The following is a 25,418-nucleotide window of genomic DNA, read 5'->3' as shown; positions in this document are numbered from 1 at the left end:
GACTTTTCAAATCCCCTTTATTGAACATCTTCAAAGCATTTACTTCCATTTCCACCATCCATCACTGAAGATGATTGCAAAGTAAACACTGAGGGTTTTTTTCTCTAGCAGCTCTGTTAGTTTACTTGATTCCACTGTTGCTCATTGTTTGAGCTTTGCACACTCCTTTACCAGCGACTTCAAACGCAGCTCCCTTGTAGGTTGCGACGCACTGGTCGTCAGTGCGCAGGTCTGGCTGCACCTGCTCCCACACCTTCTTCTTGGGGTTTAGCTCTTTATCAGGTTCACCTGCAATCAAAAGAAAATATTAGACTTCACCTTTTATTCTCTGCTCATGTGAAGGACATTCTCCAACACTACGAGTTTATGTTTTTATTGTGATGTTCCAACTCTTTGCATTTGATTTTTAGGTATCCCTTATAACCAGATGGGTTAAAGCTGTTGCAAACTGTGACCCATCTAATCACTTCTAAACGTGATTGCTCATGTCAGCTTTAAAGGTTGATCCAAAACGGGAGAAAAATGTGTGAAGACCCACACTTTCTGTCAAAACCCATTATCCAGGAGCTTTATTGTATCCAAGTAAGAACATGTTGGCCTCTGCACTGCTTAATGAGCACATATAAAGTTGAAAACAAATGAATTTACCCTGAGGAATGATGAAGACAAATCAGAATTGGCTTAAATCTGCATCTTTTGTAAAGGCGAGCCCGAAGCAACCCTCTCCGATTGCAAAAAACTGCCTACAGGAGTCCATGGAAAAAGGGCACTTGATTCCCACGTTCTGAGAACTCAGAACACATTATGGGCTAAACTGGTATTTCCATTTTTTCAAGCCCCAGTCATCCAGGAATATAGTCTGGAAAGAGAGCATGTAACACTCTGAAATCCTTGTGACCTCCAGAAATGCTAAATAAAGATGGATAAAGATCAAATCTTTTATTTTTCCATTCGTATGCATAAACTATGTCTGAGTACATTGAGAATCTTGTGCAGAGCTTGGAGTGAGAATAAATATGAATAATAAATAATGAATAAAAGTGACTGAGTCTTAAGTTTGGTCATTATTAAAGCCAGAGAAAAAGAAGCGGTTATGCTGAGTGGCTTGTCAATCACAAGCCATTAGAAGTCAGAAAGTTACCAAATGAATCTGTGGTTTAACAGTCGGATCCAACCCTCTTTCCTCACATCTCAAAACATCAAGAAAGCTACAGCAAAAACGCTCAGCTTTAGGCCTTTAAATGGGACTTCACCAAGTTGCTGTGGTAATCCATCTTTTATACTGTCTCCTATGTGGCATTACACACCAGCTGTTACTCAAAAGATGCCAGATTGGCCCTGAAGACGGCAACGATGACACGAAAACAAAACAAAGAACTTCATAATTGTTTTTTTCAAAAGCTATTATCATTCAGCTGACACCTTTCCTGAAACATACAGAGGGTTCTGTTATTAAAGTAAGTCTACTTTTGCTAATACAAAATACAGGGTTTCTGTGGTTGCATATACAAATAATAAGCAAGCACATTTCTCTGAGATTATGAGGGTTCGTTTATGAATATAAAAACGGGCCCTGGAGACCTTGAAACCATGAAAGTGTGAGCAACTGACCAACAATATGTAATTTCATGATTTATCCAGCTAATCCTTATTTTATGTCTACCACATGAATTGTGAATGGTTTGACTTTATGTCATGTGCTATTAGAGCATCCGCTTTTTGAAAAAGGCCATTTGGTCTTGTAATTCAAAACATCTAAACCGAATTTCTCAGAATCAAAATATGAATCCAAGGGAAACAATTAGGTGAGGTTCTCATTTTATGATGCCCTTGTTTTTGATGTTGCTTGGCATTTGAGGAAGATTTATAGCCGGTACTGGCTGACTTCTGTCTGGTGTTGACTTTTTCCACTCTACACAACCATTTCGTGCTATGAGGACACAAATGTGTTTCATTTCTCAGGGCAGCAATTTCTGTTGGTTTACAACCCAAGAGTGGCAACAATCAGTTTTTGATCAGAAGCGTGAAAGAGGTTTTGATGAGCCACTTGTGTACATTCTTAAGTTCAAGCAGAAGTACTGGGTCCCATTAGTTGGGGGAAATGTTAACAATTGCCAACCATCTACCAACACCAGGAGTCGTTTGTCTTCAACTGAAACTCTGCTATAAGAGTTTTGATAGGAGGAAAATAAAGGACAGCTTTATTTTTCACCTTTGTTTCACTGTATTTTAAAAACTTCCCTGACTTTTTTAACAAAACGTTATTACAAAAAAAAAAAAAAAAATCCCGATCCCATCTTTTCCCGTTCTCCACTCCTTTTGTTTTCTCATTAACCACATTTTAGAGGATGGTTAGAACAGGACTCTTTTAATGTAGCATCCATAAAAATGTTCTGGTTAAAAAGAGGACACGATGAATAAGAACGCTTTTCAAGTGGTACAGCTGAAAGCCTGTGCGGATGCATGTGGCCTGCTGCACTTGAGGCAAGAGTTATTATAGTTCTTTATATTTTCTTTTTTCTTAATTTTATTTATTTATTTTTTTTAAAGTCTCAGATTTTTAAAAAATATTTCTTCTTTTCAATTTTGTGTCATTTTATTTCCGGAGGGTGTCTGCATGTTTCCGTTTAGTGTCAATTAAAGAAGCTCAAAACAACACAAACCCGTTTGCACTAGTCAAGCAGGCAGTAGAGTTGTGAATATGCACCAATGACTTTGCGATTTTAAACTCACCAAAGATGAAAAACTAAAGATTTTTCCTGTATATACATTTCCTTTTTAAATTTTTTTGTCAGTGTCAAGTTCTGCCCCTCCCTTCAGGACGCCAATTACAGCGCTAGAGAAAGACACCCATTCATGTTCACATCCCGTGCATGTTGCAGTATTTAGTGTCTGTTACCTCTAAGACTACGTTCACACTGCAGGCGAAAGCACATCAATTCTGACTTTTGACCGATCTGGGTCACTTTCGTATGTGGTACTGAGTCCGATACATATCTGATGTTTTAGAAAGTGACTGCTGTTTGAACGGTCATGTCGCATTAAATCCGGCTTTTACGTCACTGACACAAGACAGACGGCAATTATCAGCTCTGGAGAAGCACCCGAGAAGACATCGCGAACGCTTCCTGGCCATCCCGTGTAGATGTTAGTGAAACTGTTGGGAAGACAACGTTGCAGAAACGTGAACATTTTATTTGTACTGTATAATCTGCAGATTCTGACAGAAATCTGCAACTATCCTTGAAGCACCGCTCCTCTCTAAAACAGCAATAAGGATAATTATTAGGCCATATGTAAATAACAAAATAAAGCAAAATTGGGAAACGTAAAGTCCGAAACAAGTCTTTGTATTAATTGCGATCAGTCGAACAATACTGTTTGGTCTGGGTCTAAACTGAGCGCGTTGTGTGTGACGTCTTCTTTTGCGCATGCGGGCCGCTTTGAGGGTTCACTCTAGAGCGCGTTTGCTGTCACATTTTATTTGTAGTGTGAACAAGCAGACAAAAAGAATCGGATTTGATCAAAAAATCAAAACTGAGCATCAAGACCTGCAGTGTGAACGTAGCCTAATACCCTTTCTTGGACCATAGACTGAGGCTGATTATATCTCATTTCAAAAAAGTGAACTCCCAATATTGTTATTGTGAACCCCTTCATCATATTCAGCTTTGCAAATGTATTTTGTGATGGCTTTTTTTCTTCTTCTGCCGTTTCAGGTCATATATCCTGGAAAGTGTTTGGGAAACTTCAGAGGAAAGGAACCTGACTCCTACATGGTCTTGCTGATTAGTTAATAGATAGGAACTGGGGGTCGTGTGTTCTCTTCTCTAAACTCATTTATATCCTTTGGGCTTAACAAGGTAATTACCTTTTCAACTGACAATAAAAAAGATCACGTTACGCTGCTAGCAGGGAGTGTTGATTAGCCTGCCGAAGCAGCAGTCACAGGCCATTTAGCTACCACCAAACAGAAACGAGGGGTCAGCTAATGAGAGCTTTCAGTGGGGTCTAAAAACAAATTGTGATTGGTGTCTTCATAGGAATGAGTGCTCAAACCGCCATGTTGTTTCTGGCAGTGAAAGGGTTCAGCGACACCCTTCAATTCCCAAACACAGAGTCATTTTGTGGATACGAGTCTGGGAAATTTTTTCAAACTAAATGTCAGTGACTATCACTGGTAATCAGCGACTGATCCCTGGTGCTTGCTTGTCTGGAAATAGTTTAAAGATAAAATCCTCAATTCTGATGGGTCGGCATATTCTTTTGTGCAGGTAAATTAAAGTGACGAGAGTAACCGTACCTGGAAAGCCCTGGAAAGTAACTCTGTCACCCGGCACTGCTCCGCTAGGAGGATCAAGAATTTCAACCTTATCCGGCGAGCTGGCGCACATGACCATAGCCTGGGACACTACTCCTCTCATCTTGGCTGGCTTCAGGTTGCACAGCAGGACTGCCATGCGGTTCTGCATCTGCATACAAAGAGAAAGAGGAAAAACAAATTATATCCAATTCCTTTGGTTGAAAGGAATTTGATTTGTTTGAGGACAGGACTGAGAATTTCATAATACATCAGAAACAATAATGCTAATTCCAATGCTCTAATTCGAAATGACTGCATCCAAGGCTTTATGGTCTCTTTGCCTCATTTCAATAACCAAAGGAAGCAAAAACCCAGGAGACCTCTGAGGTTTACCACGATTTAAAAGAAGACAGTTTCCCTAAAAGCTAAGAAGAAAGAAAGAAAGAAAAAAAAAAAAAGGATTTTGATGAGATGATGCATCCCAGATCTAAGAAAATAAGACCTTTTTCTAAAAAAAATGTAGGACACCTTTTAGTAAATTCAATTCAACTTAATTTATCATAGCAGCAGTTGCCTCAATCTGCTTTACATTATAAGGTAAAGATCCTACAATAATAAGGTCTGCTATATCAATGTAAAAATAACTCATTGTGCTGTTGCATTTAGTTTTTTGATTCATGTCTCTGGAGTTTTAGAAAGCTGGAGAAAGTACAGAAATGTTATAAAACAGCATTTCCATAATAGACTGGTCAATTGTAGCTGAGCTGAGAAGAGAATCCAGAGTGTGGAGAGCTAATCCGAGCAAATAAGGAGTCAAATCTGGAGCACAGAGGCTGAATCAAACAAAGTTTAGTACGTGATTGGCTGCAAACTGAGGTGGAGCAGAGTGGACGAGAGGCTGCAGGTCCAGTGAAGTGCACACAGAAACTTTCACTGTTGTACTTTTGCAATAATAAAAAAGAGATTTTAATACATTATTTTGCTGTAGCCAGCTGTGAGTTCAATTTAAGATGCAGCCGATGAGCCCGTCAGTCTGTTTCCGTTTTTCAATACTTGCTTTTATTTTAGTGTAACTAACACCACACATTATGCAAAATTAATTTGAAAATTTTCCATCATGTTCTACTTCTAGAGTAATAAGATATTTCGACATGTCGGATTTCGTTGTTTGTCGTACCTTTGTTTATCTAATAAAATTCTAATAAACATTTTACTTTAGGATCTGTAATGAAACAAATCGAAATAATTTGTAAGCAAATAAAACCCCTTAAACTTTAACATAAATGCGTATTTTCTCTAATCTTATTTATAACAGGAAAACTTTTATCTTGTCTGAAGGAGTAATACTGTACCTGGTCCAGAGGTATGTGCTTGACCAGTCCGCTGACCACTGTTCTGGGGGCAGCCTCTCCCACATCAACCTGCTCCACATACAGACTGTCAGCGTCCGGGTGCTTCTCTGCTGTGATTATACGGCCGATACGCAGGTCCAGACGAGACACATCCACCTTGGCATCCTCTTGGCTGGGGGCAGCCTGTTTCTTCTCAGCTTTCTCTCCTGCAGAAATAATAAATAAATAAATTCACGCTAAGAGTGTACAGGAACATGGTTTAATTTAAAATTGCACATTTCAGTGCCAAAAATGCTTTTAAAAGGAAAGTCAGTCAGTAGCTACTCATCATGTATTAAAAGAAACATCTGCTGAAGAAACACATCTGTCACAGTTTTCATGGTATTATAATAAATGTGAATAATATGACAGGAAATATTTATTTAAAAGCATTGAGAATATTTTCAGCCAACTGGTGACTTCCCATGGAATCTTGCAGAAAACAAACCATAGCTGAAACAATATCACCAATGTATGTTTCCATTTCCATAGAAGGAAATGAAGTCAGACGCCACAAAGTGTGAACCATATAGATGAGGACAAAATTATTAGCCCCCCAATGAAATAACATTTCTAAACATAGCAGTTTTCTTTACAAAGCATAAATAGTTTCTATTTGCACACAAAAACAGAATAATATTAATAAAAAAAACAAAAATGACCGGTGCCGATATTATTTACCCTGCTGAAAAACAGACCCTTTTATTAAATAAATAAATAAATAAATAAATAAAAAATAAAATTGTATTTATATAGCACCTTTCTAGACAGAAACACAAAGTGCTGCACATAAGATGACAAGTCACAAAAAGGTAAAACAGACAATATCTATTTAGCCATAAAATAACAAACTGCTGTGCAGCGATGAACTTTAACTTTGTGATACTTAAAAATCAAGTTAAAACTGAGGGTTATCCTCCAATAACATACAGTATAAAAGACTTCAAGGGTTCAAGCTGTCATCTGATGAAACATCAAGCCAAAAACAAAAGGAAACAGTTTAGGTTTATATAGAGAAAAAGGAAAAGGCATAGAAAAAAACACCGCCTCCACACTGTGACACAACGGTGGGAATATTATGCCGTGGTGACACTTCACATGTCTGGATCTGGGAATCTTGTCAAACTGGAAGGAATCACTAAGAAAGAAGGATATGTGAAGATTTTCAAAGAAAACCTTGAGCAGTCAGCAGCACAACTATGTCTGGGTTGTAATTGGTCTTCCAACACGACAACAACCCAAAACAAATGTGGTTCCTGGTGAAGAACTACCTCCAGAAGACCAACGTGAATGGTGTTAACAGGCCTGCACAAAGCCCTGGCTTGAATCTCATCGAAAAGCTGTGGGGTGAACTTAAGATCAAGGTCCGTGCCAAAGGAACATCAAATCTGGAGGAGTTTAAGAGATTCGCCAAAGAAGAATGGGCTGGCATTGCTCAGGAGACGTGTGTGACACTACAGGGAGTGCAGAATTATTAGGCAAATGAGTATCCACATCATCCTCTTCATGCATGTTGTCTTACTCCAAGCTGTATAGGCTCGAAAGCCTACTACCAATTAAGCATATTAGGTGATGTGCATCTCTGTAATGAGAAGGGGTGTGGTCTAATGACATCAACACCCTATATCAGGTGTGCATAATTATTAGGCAACGTCCTTTCCTTTGGCAAAATGGGTCAAAAGAAGGACTTGACAGGCTCAGAAAAGTCAAAAATAGTGAGATATCTTGCAGAGGGATGCAGCAGTCTCAAAATTGCAAAGCTTCTGAAGCGTGATCATCGAACAATCAAGCGTTTCATTCAAAATAGTCAACAGGGTCGCAAGAAGCGTGTGGAAAAACCAAGGTGCAAAATAACTGCCCATGAACTGAGAAAAGTCAAGCGTGCAGCTGCCAAGATGCCACTTGCCACCAGTTTGGCCATATTTCAGAGCTGCAACATCACCGGAGTGCCCAAAAGCACAAGGTGTGCAATACTCAGAGACATGGCCAAGGTAAGAAAGGCTGAAAGACGACCACCACTGAACAAGACACACAAGCTGAAACGTCAAGACTGGGCCAAGAAATATCTCAAGACTGATTATTTTAAGGTTTTATGGACTGATGAAATGAGAGTGAGTCTTGATGGGCCAGATGGATGGGCCCGTGGCTGGATTGGTAAAGGGCAGAGAGCTCCAGTCCGACTCAGACGCCAGCAAGGTGGAGGTGGAGTACTGGTTTGGGTTGGTATCATCAAAGATGAGCTTGTGGGGCCTTTTCGGGTTGAGGATGGAGTCAAGCTCAACTCCCAGTCCTACTGCCAGTTTCTGGAAGACACCTTCTTCAAGCAGTGGTACAGGAAGAAGTCTGCATCCTTCAAGAAAAGCATGATTTTCATGCAGGACAATGCTCCATCACACGCGTCCAAGTACTCCACAGCGTGGCTGGCAAGAAAGGGTATAAAAGAAGAAAAACTAATGACATGGCCTCCTTGTTCACCTGATCTGAACCCCATTGAAAACCTGTGGTCCATCATCAAATGTGAGATTTACAAGGAGGGAAAACAGTACACCTCTCTGAACAGTGTCTGGGAGGCTGTGGTTGCTGCTGCATGCAATGTTGATGGTGAACAGATCAAAACACTGACAGAATCCATGGGTGGCAGGCTTTTGAGTGTCCTTGCAAAGAAAGGTGGCTATATTGGTCGCTGATTTGTTTTTGTATGTCAGAAATGTATATATTTGTGAATGTGAAGATGTTATATTGGTTTCACTGGTGAAAATAAATAATTGAAATGGGTATATATTTGTTTTTTGTTAAGTTGCCTAATAATTATGCACAGTAATAGTCACCTGCACACACAGATATCCCCCTAAAATAGCTAAAACTAAAAACAAACTAAAAACTACTTCCAAAAACATTCAGCTTTGATATGAATGAGTTTTTTGGGTTCATTGAGAACATGGTTGTTGTTCAATAATAACATTATTCCTCAAAAATACAACTTGCCTAATAATTCTGCACTCCCTGTAGTTTAAAACTACAACAGACAACTGTAGGCTGAAATCATTTTGTTTCTATGTGCAAAGTAAAATAATGTAAGCATCCAAAATAAAACCAAGATGTTTGGAAAAGCTGTGTTGCAAATTCCTTTACTTCGGAAATAATTTTGGCGAGGGGATATTTTTCACATACTTGCAGGATTACAGAGGACATATTTTGACCTACTGACAATATCAATACCCAAGTTTGGTTTACGAAAAGTGCCACTGAATGCTACTTTCTAGAGGTCAAGCAGCTTTCCTTCACCATGCTGTGATGAAATCATCTCAGTCTTCTATCATTCCTCAAAGGCCAAACTAGCTCTTAAGCATTGAAATTGCAACCTGCATTTAATTTAAATTCATCGCTTTTACACCATGTTATTGTTTCTCTACTGTGATGACAGGACAGTCATGTAACATTACTTAAACTCCTCCAAAGCTGCACATGAGCTTATATAGATAAGTGTTTGAATGAAGTAAAGACCAAGTCACCATTTTTATGAACAGTTCTGGATGTGAGAAAAGCCAGAAGCTCCAATGAATTTGTCAGTGTCTTTTTAAATAGTAACCTCATAAACAAACCCAGAGCTGACTCTTGCCTGTGTGTATGCTGCAGCCCTCGCAATTAGGTCAAACAAGATTTCCTGAAACAAGAATAAATATTTGTTTTACTGCTAATTAATCCAGGTTTATGGCATGGATTTTCTTGTTTTGTACTGTAAACTTGTCATAAACGTAAAACAGTTTAACTTCATAATAAAGTACACAAATGATGCACATCAATGAAACATTAACATTAAATTACGCTCAAATTAGATCCAATTAGCTGTGACATTGCACAAAGACGACTTGTCATATATGTGGTTTACAAATTCCAAACAAATCAAACGTCACTGGATATTGTCCTGCGGAGCCTGAAATCCTGGATCCATTAACAGGCTGTGGCGATGAGGCAGCCATGGAACAGGTGGTAGAGTGGGTTGTCCACTAATGGGAGTGATCCCAGACCCAACTACGTAATAAAAGTCCTTTGACAAGTTGGTTTGCATCCAGTTGTACCTGACGTGTCAGTGTGTGCATGAATGGGCCAGTAGGGAACATACTGTAAAGTGCTTTGTGGAACCATTAAGGCATAAAAACAGACCACATGTGCAGATAATTCTCATTTTCACTTGATATTAGACATTTACATAGAGAAAGATGTTTGTTGGTTACCAGGTTTGCCTCGCGGCCACAAGGTCCTAGGTTCAAATCCCACCTGAGGCCTTTCTATGTGGTGTTTTTATGTTCTACCTGTGCTTGCGTGGGTTCTCGCCAGGTACTCCAGCTTCCTCCCACAGTCCAAAAACTTATGCATGGCGTAAGGTTAAATGGTGATTACAAATTGGCCATAGATTTGAATATGAGGGTGAACAATATGAGGGTCTTTTATATGATCAGTCTTTCTATGTTAGCCCTGGGATAGACTAGTGATCTGTGCAGGTGTACCTGGCTTTTCGCCCTATGACAGCTGGTATAGGTTCCAGCCCCTGAATTAGACATGTGAAAGAAAATGGATGGATGGGTGGAGGTGGGCTGCAAAGCAGCTTGCACATGTCCAGCAACTGCAGATGAGCTAAAGCAACTTAAATAGTTGAGCCAGCTTGACATCTGCTGATCTTTTTCCTTTTACCTTTTTTCTCAGGCTTCTTCTTTTTAGCCTCATCTTTAGGAGAGATGTCCTTGACGGCAGCAACAGATGGTGCTGAACCAGAAGGCGCTGGACCAGAGGGTTTAGGAGGAGTGGGCTTTGAATTGCACTCGACAGTGGTGGCACTTGATGGCATGGGAACATCAAGCACTACAGAAAGAACAGATGCAAAATATTAGTAAAATGTACATGATTAATAATTGACTCATTTTTTCTGTGGCTGATCTGAACGCACTCCATGTTTCCCAAATCCGATGTGAATGAATGAACGAACACAAAGCTGCACTGGAACAAAACAGAGAATATTCAAACTTCACATACACAACTTCTTGGTTGACCCTTTTCATGCACAGAGCTGGTTGCATCAACATAATATGATGAAATGATATAGGGGGGTGCTTTATTTACACACCCAGTGGGAGGATTGCTCTCCTGATGCAAACTGTTTTGATGGGAAAATCACAGTGTCCAAGTTGATGGAAACAAGGAAAAGGAACCATAAAGCGGGGAACAATGTCCGACAATAACTCTGTAGGAACAAGTAACCCCTCATTTCAGGCGCCTGATGTTTGAATTCCTACAAAATCCAGTGTCTATGTCTGACAAACATCGGTCTGCAGGCACACCACCGTCACCATAATGCTTTTAATTACCTTAATTCTATGTTGGGACCTGAGATCAGGACCTTTCCGGTTTACCTTGGAATTACAGGCAACAACCTCTAAAACTCTTAACATTCCCATTAAGTTTCCTCTCTAGGTTTTTTCCACATTTAAACCAATTTTCCCTTTCTCTATCAAAATATTACATAAGATACAATCCCTGAGTGAAATATCAATACCAAGAAAAAAAATGTGTGCGCGATTACCTGAAATGTAACCTTTCTAGACGCCTTGGTAATTATCTGCATATCATTCACATTTCATAATAAATTTTAGAAATCTGGTTTTCAGGCTGACATTTATTTTTCTGCAATATGCTGAGTTTCTCATTGAAATCCTTCTTCACATGAGCATTTTCAATCAATTCATCAGGATTGAACACGTTCTTCCTTTGGTCATTCCTAACCTCTTCACTGAGCTTCATTAAAGTTAGCTTGGTAGATTTTGTGTAATCTCATTGACAGAACAAAACAAACAGACAAAAGGCACTGAAAACATAACTCCGCTGCAGGCAGATATCCAAAGCTGAGGAATTTCTTTGACTTTCAATAACCTTTATATTTATCCACGTTTTGATTGAGCCATTTTCAGTCACCTTAAAGCCATCGACAAGAAACCCCAAAGCTAAACATCACAATCATATATACTGTGTGGAAAAACATTGTCTTGAGTTTATTGGAACACAATCTTTCGACTCTCCAAAACATATCCAGCTTTTTGAGCAAGGATAAATTACTTATTTCTTCCAGCCCTCTTTTATTCCTGCATCTTTTTTCTGGAAAGCATTAAATGGCCTCAGCTGTTTACCTCTCAATGTCAATATATGTCATAAGTGCAATGGCTGACACACATGTTATTCCCACAATATAACGGGGAGTTTTTGAAGCAGTATGGTTGTTTTATTACCCCCCCCCCCCCCCAAAAAAAGAGCTGGTTATAATAGGCTAAGGCGAGAATGCACAAGATGTTATCATTGATAGCACAAACCAAACAAACGCTCTAATGAGCAACAACTAACATCAAATGGTCAGGCGGTGCTCACAATTGCTTCAAAAACTAGATATAAAGGATAACAACATCAATCTTTTTGAAGACAAACATTTAATCTGTGATGGAAGCCTTGCCGGGAACAAAAAGTCAACATACCTCCTCTTCTCTTTTCTTTCTCCAGCAGCTGCTTTTTAAGTTCCTCTATGTCGTTCTTTAATTTGGCATTTTCCACCATCAGTTTCTTCTCCTCTCTGACGCTGGCCTGGAGAACTGCAGTAAATTCTTGTTACTAGTCAGCACACAATTGAATGTAAAATCCCCACAAAATTAACATAGAGTTTCACAGTTTTGAGACTGTACATTTATGGCAAACCTTATAAATAAATGCAGCACCTATGAGTTAACAGAAGAGAAAAAATGTAATGCTCATTCGACGTTTCTTGTAAACATCTGCATCCACCCAAAACGTTGTTTATTTCATGAGAATAACAAAGGAGAAATGCAAAAAAGAAATGCAACATTTTATTATTTATTACAGGTTAATGGCACTGGAGTGGCATGTGCAGGGACTTTTTGCATGTAGCCAATCTAAACAAATTAGAAAATCAAACAAACTTCATTATCAACCAGTATGCAATAATTTACCACCCCAAATACTGGTATTAGCATTTAGGCATGGCAGTGCCCAATGTTTTTGTTTGCCCAGAACATCATTGTTGGAGAGGCTAAATGTGGAAATATATTTCCCTAAAAAGCTGAAACTATTTAAAAGCTTTTTTTATTTTTATTTTTTTTATTGCAAGTACGTGTAATAAATAACGGAAAAACTGAATGTAAAACAAACATAAACATAAATCCTTACATATGTAAAGTAGCTGAGAAATTTCTTTAAACAAAAGTGTATGAGCGTATCTTACTGGCTTTCTCCTTCAGTAGCTGGACTTGCTGTTTGAGGTACTCAATGAGCTGATCGGCCTCAGCTGCCCGCTGCTCCAGCCTCAACAAAGGGTTGTGACTCATTTTGATCAATGAGCGGACTAAAAACCTAAAACAAAAACAAAACAACAAGAATACAGTCAAAAACACAAATGCAATATGACGACTTCTGGTGAATACTGAGGGCAGCCAGCATCCTGAGATTGCTGTAATTCAATATTATACATGTTAGCTCTGCAGGAAGTGATTAACAAACGGTTCTTATATTGCTCTTTTCTACTCTGAGCACTCAAAGGACTTTATAAAACTTGACTTATTCACCCCTTCACACCAATTCATACAAGCAAAATTTTCTGTGCTTTTTCTACCCAAGTGTTTTCACTTGGGTTCAGACTGCATGGACGCACTGCTGAGTAACTTAGGGTCAAGTACCTCAACCTTTTGGCTACTACACATTACTCCTTTATTTTTTAAGGGGTTGCTACAGCAGCTGGATCCTCAAATTTGACGTGGGATGCCTTTTCCTGAGTCAACCCTCCCTTTTATCCAGGCTTGGAACCAACTCTGTGAGTACACTAGCTTGAGACACCCCGAGGCTGGGTTTCTGCCTCCTTCTGGTCTAAAATCAGGGGTCTTTTGCATGTTCGGCAGATGTGTTAACCACTCCAACATTGTTCACACTATAAAAGTTAGTGGGTCAAAGTAAGAATACAGGTATATCACGGTGTACTCACAACACTGTGACTGAGCACATTTGACTCCTAAATTCCAGTTTGTTTGACAAGTGTAACTTGGCCCTGAGACGCATGTAGTGTCCTGCTAGCCATACCCATAAGGACAGGACAGCGTGCCACTACTTCCAAAAACTGCTTTAATTAGGCTGCAAAATGTCATAAAATAATGGATCTCACTGCGTTGTGCAAGTGCAATTCTCAAAAGCATAAATGTATGAAAGAGGGAAGAGTTTGCACACCTATAGTTCATTTACTCTGCTCTCAATCAGTTGATATATTTGTACACTTAACTGTTTTAAGTGCCTTGGTTTCTTTTCACACAGAAGAAACTGCAAGTAAACTCAAAGAAAACCAATTTTCCTGCATTTCTACAAACCACATAAGATTGTTCAGCCCACTTATTGACAACACTGGGACAGGGCAAAAAACTTTAATTGTATAGCACTTTTCAAAACAAATAAGCGGTTTATGGTACTTTGCTGCATCTCCCAATGGTTAATGGACTGATTCTTACATAGCACCCACACTCCAAGTGCTTTACACGACATGTCTCATTTACCCATTCAGGAACACATTCACACACATTTAAACGCCAGTGAATGCACCGTGCAAGAAAACTCTGGGCAAACTGGAGCAGCCAGAGATTGAACCATCAATCTTGCAATAAGTAAATCACCTGCTCCAACTCCTGAGTCACAGCCACCCCAAATGCAAAGCATACATAGTTATGGAAAGGCGTTTAGCTCAAGTCTGTAACATACACCTGGTAGTTGGTTTGGCTTAAGGTTGAATCACAATTTCATCTTAAATGAACCACTCTGGAGTTTGTTTGGAACTCAGCTAAGACCACTTCGCCCAAAAAGTCTGGGGATATTGCTTTGGTCCGATTGCAAATATAGAGTGCACCTTACAAAATATGAACTGCACAAAGGAGAAAAACAAACCAGAGCTCAATTTAAAGGTACTGAACAGGAGTATGTATGGAGTATGAAAACAAACAAAGATAAACTGAAGTGCAATCAGGCACAGATTAATGGCAAAATATAGCACAAGCCATTATTGGAGTGGTACAAGGGGACATTGATGCTTAGGCAGGGAGCAAATCAAAAGTGTCTAGTGTGAGTACACCCTTAAAGTAGTAGTAGTACCATGCTAAACATCAACAAAGACCTGTTTGAATTACTGGTTTGCTTTCCAGTACAACTTTACCGCAAACTACAGCTTCCAAAATGACCACAGAGTTAAGTCAACAGGTCTCAGACAGTCTCAACAAAAACAGAACATTGCAATTTCAAAGGTGGTTTGTGCCGCAGATCTTCTGCGCAGGACAAAAGGGCACTCCATTGTACTTTCTGTGTAATGTATCATAATATAATGCTGTGGCAGAGTTAGAACATGTTTATTAATAATTATAAATAATGCATAAATCTTATATAATGTGCTGATTGCCTGATAGCAATATGTCAAAAAGAATCACTTTCACATGTTTTCTATAAAGTATAGCGTCACTGAGTATAAACCAAGTCCTAATGTGATTTTGATGGGCTTTTTACTCTGTTGTCTAGAGTGACAGTCTTTGAGCTCTATCCACAAGGTATGCTGACCGAGAGAGAGAAACAAGTAATAAATACTTGACACGTTCCAAGCCAGACTGGATAAAATGATACTAAGCTTGTTTATCCTAATATTCCTTTATAATGTTGCGCTTGGCAAATTACTTCTTGAGGAAAGAGGAAAAGAAGGATTTTTACAAGGCTGAGGCATGAAGAAGAAAACGTCTTACACATATTACAGGGAGGCACTGGAAAACAACAGCTGGCCCAGGATGAAAACAAAATGTTGGGGGATGAGGAAATTAGAAACACTAAAAAGCTGGAGTTGATAAAATCAAGGATCAAAGCGTTGTTTTTTTGAGAAACTGAATTGATTTAAACAGGACCAGTGGTAGAGTAATAACAAGAGCCACAAAAAGGCAGATCTCATTTGGATAACCTCTGAAAATGTATCCTGAGGCAGAGGTACCGCATGCAGCATCAAGGCGCTGGAGCGACGGATATTACACTGAAATGCGTTATCGATTTAGAAAAAAAAAAAACAAAAAAGAAAAAGAGTGAAGTGAGCTATTACCTGCAACGCAGTCTCACTTATCCACCTGACATAATTACAAAAGCTTCAATTCTCCTTCTGTTTCGCAAATACATGTATTTAACAAGCTACAAGCACTTCCAGCTATGTGCACTTGTATCTTATTAAAGATGCACATATTGCTTGTACACCCACTCTTAAATGAAAATATCAAAGCTATTACTGCACAGACACAGGCAGCACAGGCGGTTTGAATCACATATGTAAATCTATCATTTAACCACCATTTTTCTGTGGTATGGTGTTGGTGTGTGAGCACACCAGTATGGATACAAACGTTTCCTCTTTTCATGGTTCATTCCCACAGTTGAAATTGACTGTGGGAGGATACTTCCTTACCTGTCTGCCAACCTGAACATTGTGATTAAAAGAAGAGTGCAGTGTGGCAGCACCATCTGAAGGAACTGGAAGGCCCTACAGATTTTAGAATAAAAGACACCATGAAGATGTAAAACTCTTTAGCACCAGATGCAGCTACTGGTTATGAAGACAAATGCAATCATCTTCCTCATATTTGCCCTAAATAGTGATTTCTATGTATTTTTTTAAACACAAAAAATCTCGGCAATAATTGTATTGTGAGAAAGTTTGAAATGAATTTTGCCCAGAAGAAGAGATAACTGAAAGCATGGCAATACAGAAATACTAAGGCTTTCCACTATTGTCAATGCTTCAATCATTGTATATTATATCAGATTAGGGCTGCACAATTAGTCGTTAGAAAATCACGATCTCAATTCATACTTATGTGCGTTCTCATTTCCAAGTGACAACGATCTAAAAAAGAAAAAGATGACAATTGTACCGCATTTTGATCTGGGACATAAGCTGCATGAAAACAAGCACTCACTCTTCCTGCTCAACAAATGACAAAGGCGGAGCCTTATACCACGTGATACAGAAGTCAGCTGGCATTGAAAAAACAACGGAGAGCACCTGAGAGATGAGGAAGCTGTAAAGGCCAAGAAAGTGACAGGAGAAAATCCGTCCCGGTCAACCACCCAAACATCAATAATGGGAACCTTATACAGCGCTTCCCCATACCCGTCGAACTCCCGCAGGCAAAGAAACTACGGAGGCTATCACTTATCACCTGACCAAAGATATGGCTCCCATCAACACTGTTCAAAACGAGGGATTTAGGAAAATGATCAACACCCTAGACAAACGCTACACAGTGCTGTCCTGCAACTATTTTCTATTGTTGCACTACCTGCTCTATACACGCAGTGTCGAGCAACGGTGGAGACGGAATTACAAGCAGTACAACATTTTGCGGCAACGACAAAATGTGAGACATTTATTGTTTTTATGTTTATTTATTGTTTTTATGTTCAGTCTCAACTGTTACGAAGTTGATGTGCAGTTAATAAGCGAAATAAATATTTATACTGGAAAAGAAAATCGTGAGAGAATCGTGATCTCAATTCTAATAAAAAAAAAAAATCGTGATTTTCATTTTATGCAAAATCGTGCAGCCCTATAGCAGATTATGCATTTTCAAATATACATTTTGTCAAAAGCTTTACACCTTATGAGATAATTAAAAAAGACTGACTGATTACATAAAGAAAATTAAAATTCTGTGTATTCTCTCACACTATTGGTTTTTAATCAATGCAGATCCATTGGTCCCCATTTACTAACAATGGGTACTCAAAAATCTGTACATAAATCATTCATACGAGTGTTTATGTTAATTTCATCATTCCCCTGCGTATGTGATATGAATCTATTTGGGTACAACATCAATCAGACAATACGTGTACTATGTTTACTTTCTTGGTATTATGCCAAATATGATATTGTGTTCTTGTAGTGTGCTAGTCTTTTTTTTTATATCATATTTGATGCCCAAACTTTTTCCTCACTTAAGCCACACTGAGTGCTGCAATATTCAGAAGCTCCATTATTTCAGCCTGAGTTTCTTAAATCTGACTTTTTCCCTGCCTTATAGGTGCAGGTTTCTATCTTGCAATATCATGACCAGTTTCTCCACTATACCTGGAGGCAAACAACTTTCCTTATATAGAGTAATCGAGGTGGGGCAGTATGCAGATGATATGCAGATTGCACAAACCTGTCAGTTTAGAATGAATCTCATTTACTAAAATATGCACAAATTTGATGGTTTATTCCAGAACAGCATTTTCTTTTATATTGGATGATTTTATGAAAATGTCCCTTTAAAAGAAAGATCTGAGACAGTGGGTGATGTTGAGTTGTCCCTCAGATATACTCATTTCTAATCTTTCCCTTTATAAAAAATAATAATAATGTATAGTTTATATACATTATTATTATTATTATTATTATTATAATAAAGGACATGCTTAGAAATATATCAATCAATCAATCAATCTTTATTTATAAAGCACTTTTCATACAAAAAAAAAAAAAAATGTAGCACAAAGTGCTTTACATAGTTAAAAGCAGCCCACCCCACCCTCCAACTCACTCCCCACACTAACATAAATGATGTGAATACACACATATATCCCCCCCCCCCCCCCCCCACACACACACACACACACACAAACACACGCGCACACTTAAAGAGTAAAAATTGGGCTGGGCTCGCATGAGCCAAGTGAGGAAACACTATAACAGGGAGCCGTCTGCACCGGGAGCCGGTCACAGACCGCAGCCTCCAGGCTGGGCACACAGCAGGAGGGAGGCCAAGGAGCCCCCCAGCCAGGCTGAGAGGACCCCCAGAGACCCAGCAGCCACAGTCGATCACAGCCCCGGTGCAGAGAGCGCCCTCTGAGGAAACACTGGAGATATGACACAATAGGATATATACAGGGTAAAATGATAAAATAAATAAGAACAGGATACAATATAAATATAAATAGAGTAAGAAGATTAAAAAATGAATAAGAATAAAATCAATAAATATTAGGTAAAGTCTAAATTAATAATAGAATAACAGGATAGAATAAATAAGCATAAAATAAATAAACGCTAAGTAAAAGCTAAATTAAAAAGGTGGGTCTTGAGCCTGTTCTTAAAAACATGTACGTTCTCTGCGGCCCTGAGCTCCTCCGGCAGGCTGTTCCACAGACGAGGACCATACCACTGAAAAGCTGCCTCTCCGTGAGTATGTGTCCTGACTTTAGGGACAATTAAAAGGCCAGTACCAGAGGACCTCAGGGTCCGCGAGGGTTCGTATGGTAAAAGCAGATCTGAGAGATAAGAAGGCCCAAGACCATTAAGACATTTAAAAACCAATAAAAGAACTTTAAAATCGATCCTGAAACACACGGGGAGCCAATGCAGCGATTCTAAAACCGGTGTAATGTGGGCCCGCCCTCTGGTCTTCGTCAGCACACGAGCTGCCGAGTTTTGCAAAAGTTGTAAAGTTGAAATATTCTTCTTAGGAAGACCAGAGAGCAGGGCATTACAGTAATCAATGCGACTGGTAATAAAAGCATGCATCAGCATCTCCGTGTTGGCCCGAGAGAGAATAGGGCGGACTCTGGCTATATTTTTTAGATGATAAAATCCAATTTTGGTTACATGTTTAACATGTGGGATAAAACCAAGCTCAGAGTCAAAAATAACACCCAGGTTTTTCACTTGTAGCGAAGGACATAGTGAAAATGCCTGTAATTTAGACAAGAGTTTCTCTCTCTGAGCCTCGGGACCGACGATTAAAACTTCAGTTTTGTCCTGGTTAAGCTGTAAAAAGTTTTCTGCCATCCAAGATCGTATATCTAAGATACAGTTAAAAAGGGCATCCATTGGTCTGGTGTCATCAGGAGACACGGAGATGTACAGCTGCGTGTCATCAGCGTAACTGTGGAAGTTCACGCCATGCCTCCTGATGACACTGCCGAGAGGCAACATATACAAATTAAAAAGTACAGGGCCTAAAACCGACCCTTGAGGCACACCACATGTCATTCTATGGATCTTAGAGGAGCATGTATCCATACTCACCATAAAAGTTCTGTCAGAGAGATAGGAAGTGTTAAGGTTCAAAATATTGGGGATGGAGACAAGAGCAAAAACCACAATAACAACACTGGTCCGGCCGGGTTGAGTCAAACGATGATTTAATGATCACACACGTGGGAGATGGACACTGATGCAGACAGCCTCAAAATCTCAAAATGGTGGAGCATTGCTCAAACTTTTATAACCTCTGGTGCCTCCACCTTATCATAAAAAGCCTAAACATTCACATGCTCTCTCTCACACAGCGCCTAAGCTACGACCTTGGCTCCCTGTTTATCTGCTCCTGCTGAAATGGGGCAGAAAACTCCAGCACACTCTGTTCTCTTCTACTCAGACAAATTAGACAATAACCTTCTGCGAACAGTATTTCTTATAACTCAGCAATATAATGCATCATAAAACAATATCATTCATTCACAACAAGTCAGCAGTTTAATGTAATGCAAATCAGTTTAACTAATGCAATAATTATCAGCTTCTTCTAATTCAGGAGAATAATGCAAACTAAAACTACATAATAATTCACAATCTTTAATTAGGGGTATAACATGGCATAAAATAATATCATAATTTTACAGAAGTGAACCAGTTATGTACAGCACCAGAGAGGCCCACCATGTGTTTCAGTCTGTTTAAAAGAATAGCGTGGTCTACTGTATCAAAGGCTGCGCTTAGATCCAGTAGCACCAGGACTGAGAGCTTTTGGGAGTCCCAGTTACATCTAAGATCATTTAAAACCTTTAGGAGAGCCGTCTCTGTGCTGTGGTTCACCCTAAATCCAGACTGGAATATCTCCAGGATCTGTCTATCATTGAGAAAATCAGTAATCTGAGTAAAAACAAGTTTTTCTAAGATTTTACTTAAAAATGGTAAGTTGGATACAGGTCTGTAGTTATTAAAATCATTACAATCCAAATTGCTCTTCTTCAGAAGGGGCCTCACCACCGCCGTTTTAAAGGCAGCAGGGAAGACACCCAACTGAAGAGAGCAATTCATCATGTATAAAAGCTCAGCCTCAAAAAATCCATAAAGTGTTTTAAAGAGTGAAGAAGGGATTGGATCTAAAAGACATGTGGTGGGTCTCACTGTGGAGAAAACTTTCTGAAGGTTCTCAGCATTAACCAGGACAAAGCTGTCCAGTGTCTCCTCAGGTACAATCGAGCCATCAGATGTGTTTACAAACATATCGCGATTAGATAAAATATCAGATCTGATGGCGCTGATTTTTCCCCTGAAGTGGTCTGCAAACTGCTCACAGAGTGAGTCTGTGGGGGTTCTTTGGGAGCTGTTAAAATCAGGGTTAAATAAGTGATCTATGGTGGAAAAGAGGACCTTGGGATTATTTTTGTTATTACTGATTATTTTGGCGAAGTATGAATTTCTTGAGTTCCTTAATGTATTATTGTACATTTTAAGTTGCTCGCAAAATATTTGATGGTAAAATGGTAAATGGCCTGCATTTGTATAGCGCTTTACTCAGTCCCTAAGGACCCCAAAGCGCTTTACACTACATTCAGTCATTCACCCATTCACACACACATTCACACACTGGTGACGGCAAGCTACATTGTAGCCACAGCTGCCCTGGGGCGCACTGACAGAGGCGAGGCTGCCGGACACTGGCGCCACCGGGCCCTCTGACCACCACCAGTAGGCAAACACGGGGTTAGTATCTTGCCCAAGGATATTTGGCATGCAGCCAGGAGGCAGCCTGGGATCGAACCACCGACCTTCTGGTTAGTGACTGACCTGCTCTGCCACCTGATGGTTGATAGTATTTTTATTTTTCCTCCACCTCCTTTCTGCTGCCCTGCAATTTCTTAGAGTTAGAGTTCTAACGCTCATTTCTAATGGTGCCCTTTATCACCCCTTCCTGACTCAACCCTTTCCAATTATCTGAGCTTGGGACTGGCACTAGGAGTACACTAAGTGGCTTTTATTGTGGCATGGCTAAGATATGATGTCCACAGTAATGTAAATTCTCCACGCACTGCAGCTGGAAGGGCAGAGCAAACCAATGTGGACATTTGTCTTCTCACAGACCATTGCTCTAAGCAGTGGAAATAAAAAAAATGATAAATTTACGAGTTGCTGTTTATGTGTGGAAACGGTTAAAGTTATCTTGAAAAAAAAAAAAAAGTATGCCATACCAATCTAGGCTGGCAGAAGTAACACAAAAGCGCTCCAACTTTAAGCTACTTTAAGCGACTTTTTTAAAACTCTAACTTAGAAACCAGAGTCACCCAAAACTGCTCTTCTGACATTGCAAATGCCCTAACACTACATTTCACGATGCATCAGTGCATCACAAGTTGGAGCAACATTCGCAGAAAAGTTTAAAGATAAACTTTTGCACCACTAGAAACATTCTGGCACAGAACTGCTTCTCTGGACACTGACAATCACATTGTTAGAAAAGATATAATGGAGCTCGTCTATATATTGTGAGTGCATCATGTTCCCTGGTGTCATCTGATTAGGCTGTATTTCCACCATGGATGTATTAAGTTGAACAGGCCTAAGCGATAAAAGGATAAAAATAGAAAATTGTGAAATAACTTTTTTCAATAGCAATATGGGACATGGTCAATAAATAGTCAACAGAACTCATTCTATAATTTGACAGACAACACAAAAAGCCAATGCCAGTGAGAACAGCAATGGTGTGGCTGGAATAGAGTTAGAGCGATGTCATATTAGGAGAAGCTCCTCGCAGCAGCACATGTACTAATGTTTAGGCTACTGGAGTCGTGCACACCAGTATGTTAGGAGTGTGAAAAAGAAATTATGGTCCAGCAGTGTTACTACGTTGGCAGTCCGTATACAGCTACGGGCTGTTCATTTACCTGCAGAGAGCATCTGTTGTCAAATGGTGCAGTGTCGAAAATATGTGGTACAACTAGTCTATAGCCTACTCTTGTTCGTGTTGTTGGTCCTTGAGCCAGAGCTGAAGACAAACAGAGTGTTAAAGACAATGAAAAGTGTCCACTCCAGCCACTGTCTTTAGTTTTCGTGCTGTCTTAGACAGTGTCACTCCCTCGCCTGTTCCTGCAGACTTGTCAACCACTCAGCATTCAATTGACGGCACTGAGCACATTTGCATTGGTTGAAAGCCCTTCTCTACTGGCTTTCCGTAAGAAAACATGTACACAAACGGACATAATCACAGCACCATAAATTAAGCATGAGGGAGATAACATTAAGGAAAACTCGAGTGACAACCCAATGGACACAGCCAGAGGTTCAAAGCAAGACGACATGGCTAAAATGTCAAAGTAACTTGATAGTGTGGAGATATTTTGGCCATTAAAAGTCTGAAAAAGAAGCAGAACTGGGTGCACTGCAAACTGTGTCAAAACCATGCTCCCACAAAGGCAGATAACGCCATGACAAGACATGATGTCAGTAAGGATATTTAAAAACATCAGATTTAAGCAGCTAACTGACCCATCCAACGTCCAAATTCATGGACATAACATCTCTCTCAAGCGACAATTTCCCAGCTGTACATAGAGTGTAGAGAGACAATGGTGTCATACTTCACTACCACATCAAATTTGTAGTTAAATGGTAAAGTCACATATCTGATCCATGCATGAGCCTCACTTCCCACTTCAGTGGGACACTACTGCAATCCTTTGTGGGAGACAAAGTGGACTACAACAGAGTGAATATGTCTTTTGTTATGTTTTCTTTTGTTTATATTTCAAAGTTTGTTAAATTTTACATATTTACACATTAATATACAACTGATATGAAAAAAATGATAGTTATAAGATATTTTTCTGTATCATACAGGCCTAAATGAGAACTGGATACCAGAGACAACACAGTTCACGGTTCTTAAACTTGAATAAAAGTTGCTCAGTGATCCAAAAAGGCATCCAAGCTTCCTCCATGAGGTACCCAGATGTTCTCCACATTTCTGCAATTTTGGCTCATAGAGCATGCGCGTTGGGGTCCCACTGAGCTGAGCACGTAACAAAGATTTCTGCCAGCTTAATTCCCAGTGGCTAGCCCAGAGACAAATGAATATGAATAATAACAGAAAACATATGGGGGTTCTAGACTTTCCAATTCTTAATTGACTAAATGGCTTAAATTCTGGGGAAAATGTGTCTTTGGGCCAGCGTACATCAGGTGATAAATGTATTTGCTGTAATACCCCAGTTTCATGACTACAACAATGTGTTAAATTTGCCCTCGAGAACATTCACAGATGCACATTTTAAACCTTTCACATAAAAGAAAAGTATGCATGAAAGTATGTGAACAATGACAGTTATCCTGCAGCAGTTGTCTAAGCATGGGTATGATAAAGGCCGGCAAACTGTGATAGGCTAAGAGTAAATTTAGCTCACATTAATATTCAAGAATTACAAAACCAATCAAAATCAAGACCATTACATTGTAACATGATCATAAACTAATCCTGTATTGCTTTGGTTTTGTTACTATTAATATGCTACAGAAAAATAACGATGTAATACAAGCAATGATCTGAATTTCAAAAGTCCCATATATCTCAAATGCCCCATACATTTAAGGGTTTAATATGATAACTCAAAAATTATTTTTCTTATTGTGAAGATTTTTTTAATCCCACTATTTGTATGTATGTATGTATGTATATAAAGTTAAATTCACTTTACAGATTTAAGAAAAAGGTAAAATAATGAAAATAAAACCATGGCTGCCGTGTTAGAACAGTAAAGGTCACCAGCATTACAACAAAATGAAAATGTTAAAACACTTTGGTGTGTTTATTCCTATATTTGGATTAACTGTGTATTCGTGACAGCTCACTATTGTGCGCTTAACATGAGCTAACGTTGCATCAGTTAGGAGGTAAGCTACAATATTAGCCGGTTCAGCTCCAGTTTTCTCGACCAACTTGGGAATAAACTCCACTTTAGGCTAGCTCTCGTGTAGTTAAGCTACTTAGTATAAGCGCGGGTTAGACATCATTGACAATAAAAAATACAACAATGGTGGGTTGAAACAGAAAATATAGCACAGAGCCTTTTTAAACTTACATGAACTCTGAGCGGCAGCAAACCCAGCACGATTTCAACTGGGGAGCGTGACAGCTGCTATCCCTCCTTGCTAACGGAGCTAGCAAACAGGCAGCCGCAGATTCGCCAGTTCAGGCCCCACTGTGTAGATCGCAGCAGCATACGGATAGGAAGCAGGTGCAGTTAGCCGTTTGCTGTCGCTAGCCATATGTTCTATAGCTCGGACATTAGGGAAGCCTTAAAGTTGTCTCGGCAATTGCCTGTGTATAATTAACAGATTAAAAAAAATAGACCACAAACAGGAAAAGTACATATAAAACTACTCTTCAGTGACTTTTCTGTCTTTTTTTTTTCATTGATGAAATTTTAACACCGTTGTCTCGCTCGTGCAAAGTATTTTCTGTGCGCCCCCCCCCCCCTCGTCGCACGAAATAAACGTCGTCGATCACGTTCGCTCAGCTGTTTTCATCGCGTCGCAGAAACAGGAAAAATAATTCATTTCAATAATAATTTCAGGTTACTCGTTTACATGGTTATGCAGCTTCGTCTTTAGAGAGGACGCATTTTTTGAG

The 25,418-nt window shown here is 39.4% G+C and overlaps 2 protein-coding genes across 3 annotated transcripts in view; one reads left to right on the top strand and one right to left on the bottom strand.

Moving 5' to 3' along the window:
- aimp1a (aminoacyl tRNA synthetase complex interacting multifunctional protein 1a) lies at positions 1-24,977 on the bottom strand. The gene is made up of 7 exons (XM_026171222.1): positions 24,868-24,977; positions 12,974-13,101; positions 12,213-12,326; positions 10,387-10,554; positions 5,656-5,861; positions 4,304-4,472; positions 1-288 (listed from the first exon to the last, which is right to left on the bottom strand). Coding segments are annotated over exons 1-7 (954 nt in total). The 5' UTR covers positions 24,870-24,977; the 3' UTR covers positions 1-121.
- tbck (TBC1 domain containing kinase) overlaps positions 24,916-25,418 on the top strand; it is a 63,801-nt gene continuing 63,298 nt past the window's right edge. For both annotated transcript variants that reach the window (XM_026171221.1, XM_026171220.1), the window contains exon 1: positions 24,916-25,418. The gene's annotated coding sequence lies outside the window, so the exon portion shown is untranslated.

Source organism: Astatotilapia calliptera, chromosome 6 (genome assembly GCF_900246225.1).
Source record: "Astatotilapia calliptera chromosome 6, fAstCal1.2, whole genome shotgun sequence".
NCBI classification, from domain to species: Eukaryota; Metazoa; Chordata; class Actinopteri; order Cichliformes; family Cichlidae; genus Astatotilapia; species Astatotilapia calliptera.
Note: the sequence above shows the minus strand (reverse complement) of the source record. Positions and strands in the feature narration are given on the sequence as shown.

Coding starts and splice junctions, on each gene's coding strand:
- aimp1a (XM_026171222.1), bottom strand. Junction 5,862..10,386: donor GAAGAAGCCTGAGAAAAAAG/GTAAAAGGAAAA, acceptor TTATTTCTGCAG/GAGAGAAAGCTGAGAAGAAA. Junction 4,473..5,655: donor AGCACATACCTCTGGACCAG/GTACAGTATTAC, acceptor CTTTGTATGCAG/ATGCAGAACCGCATGGCAGT.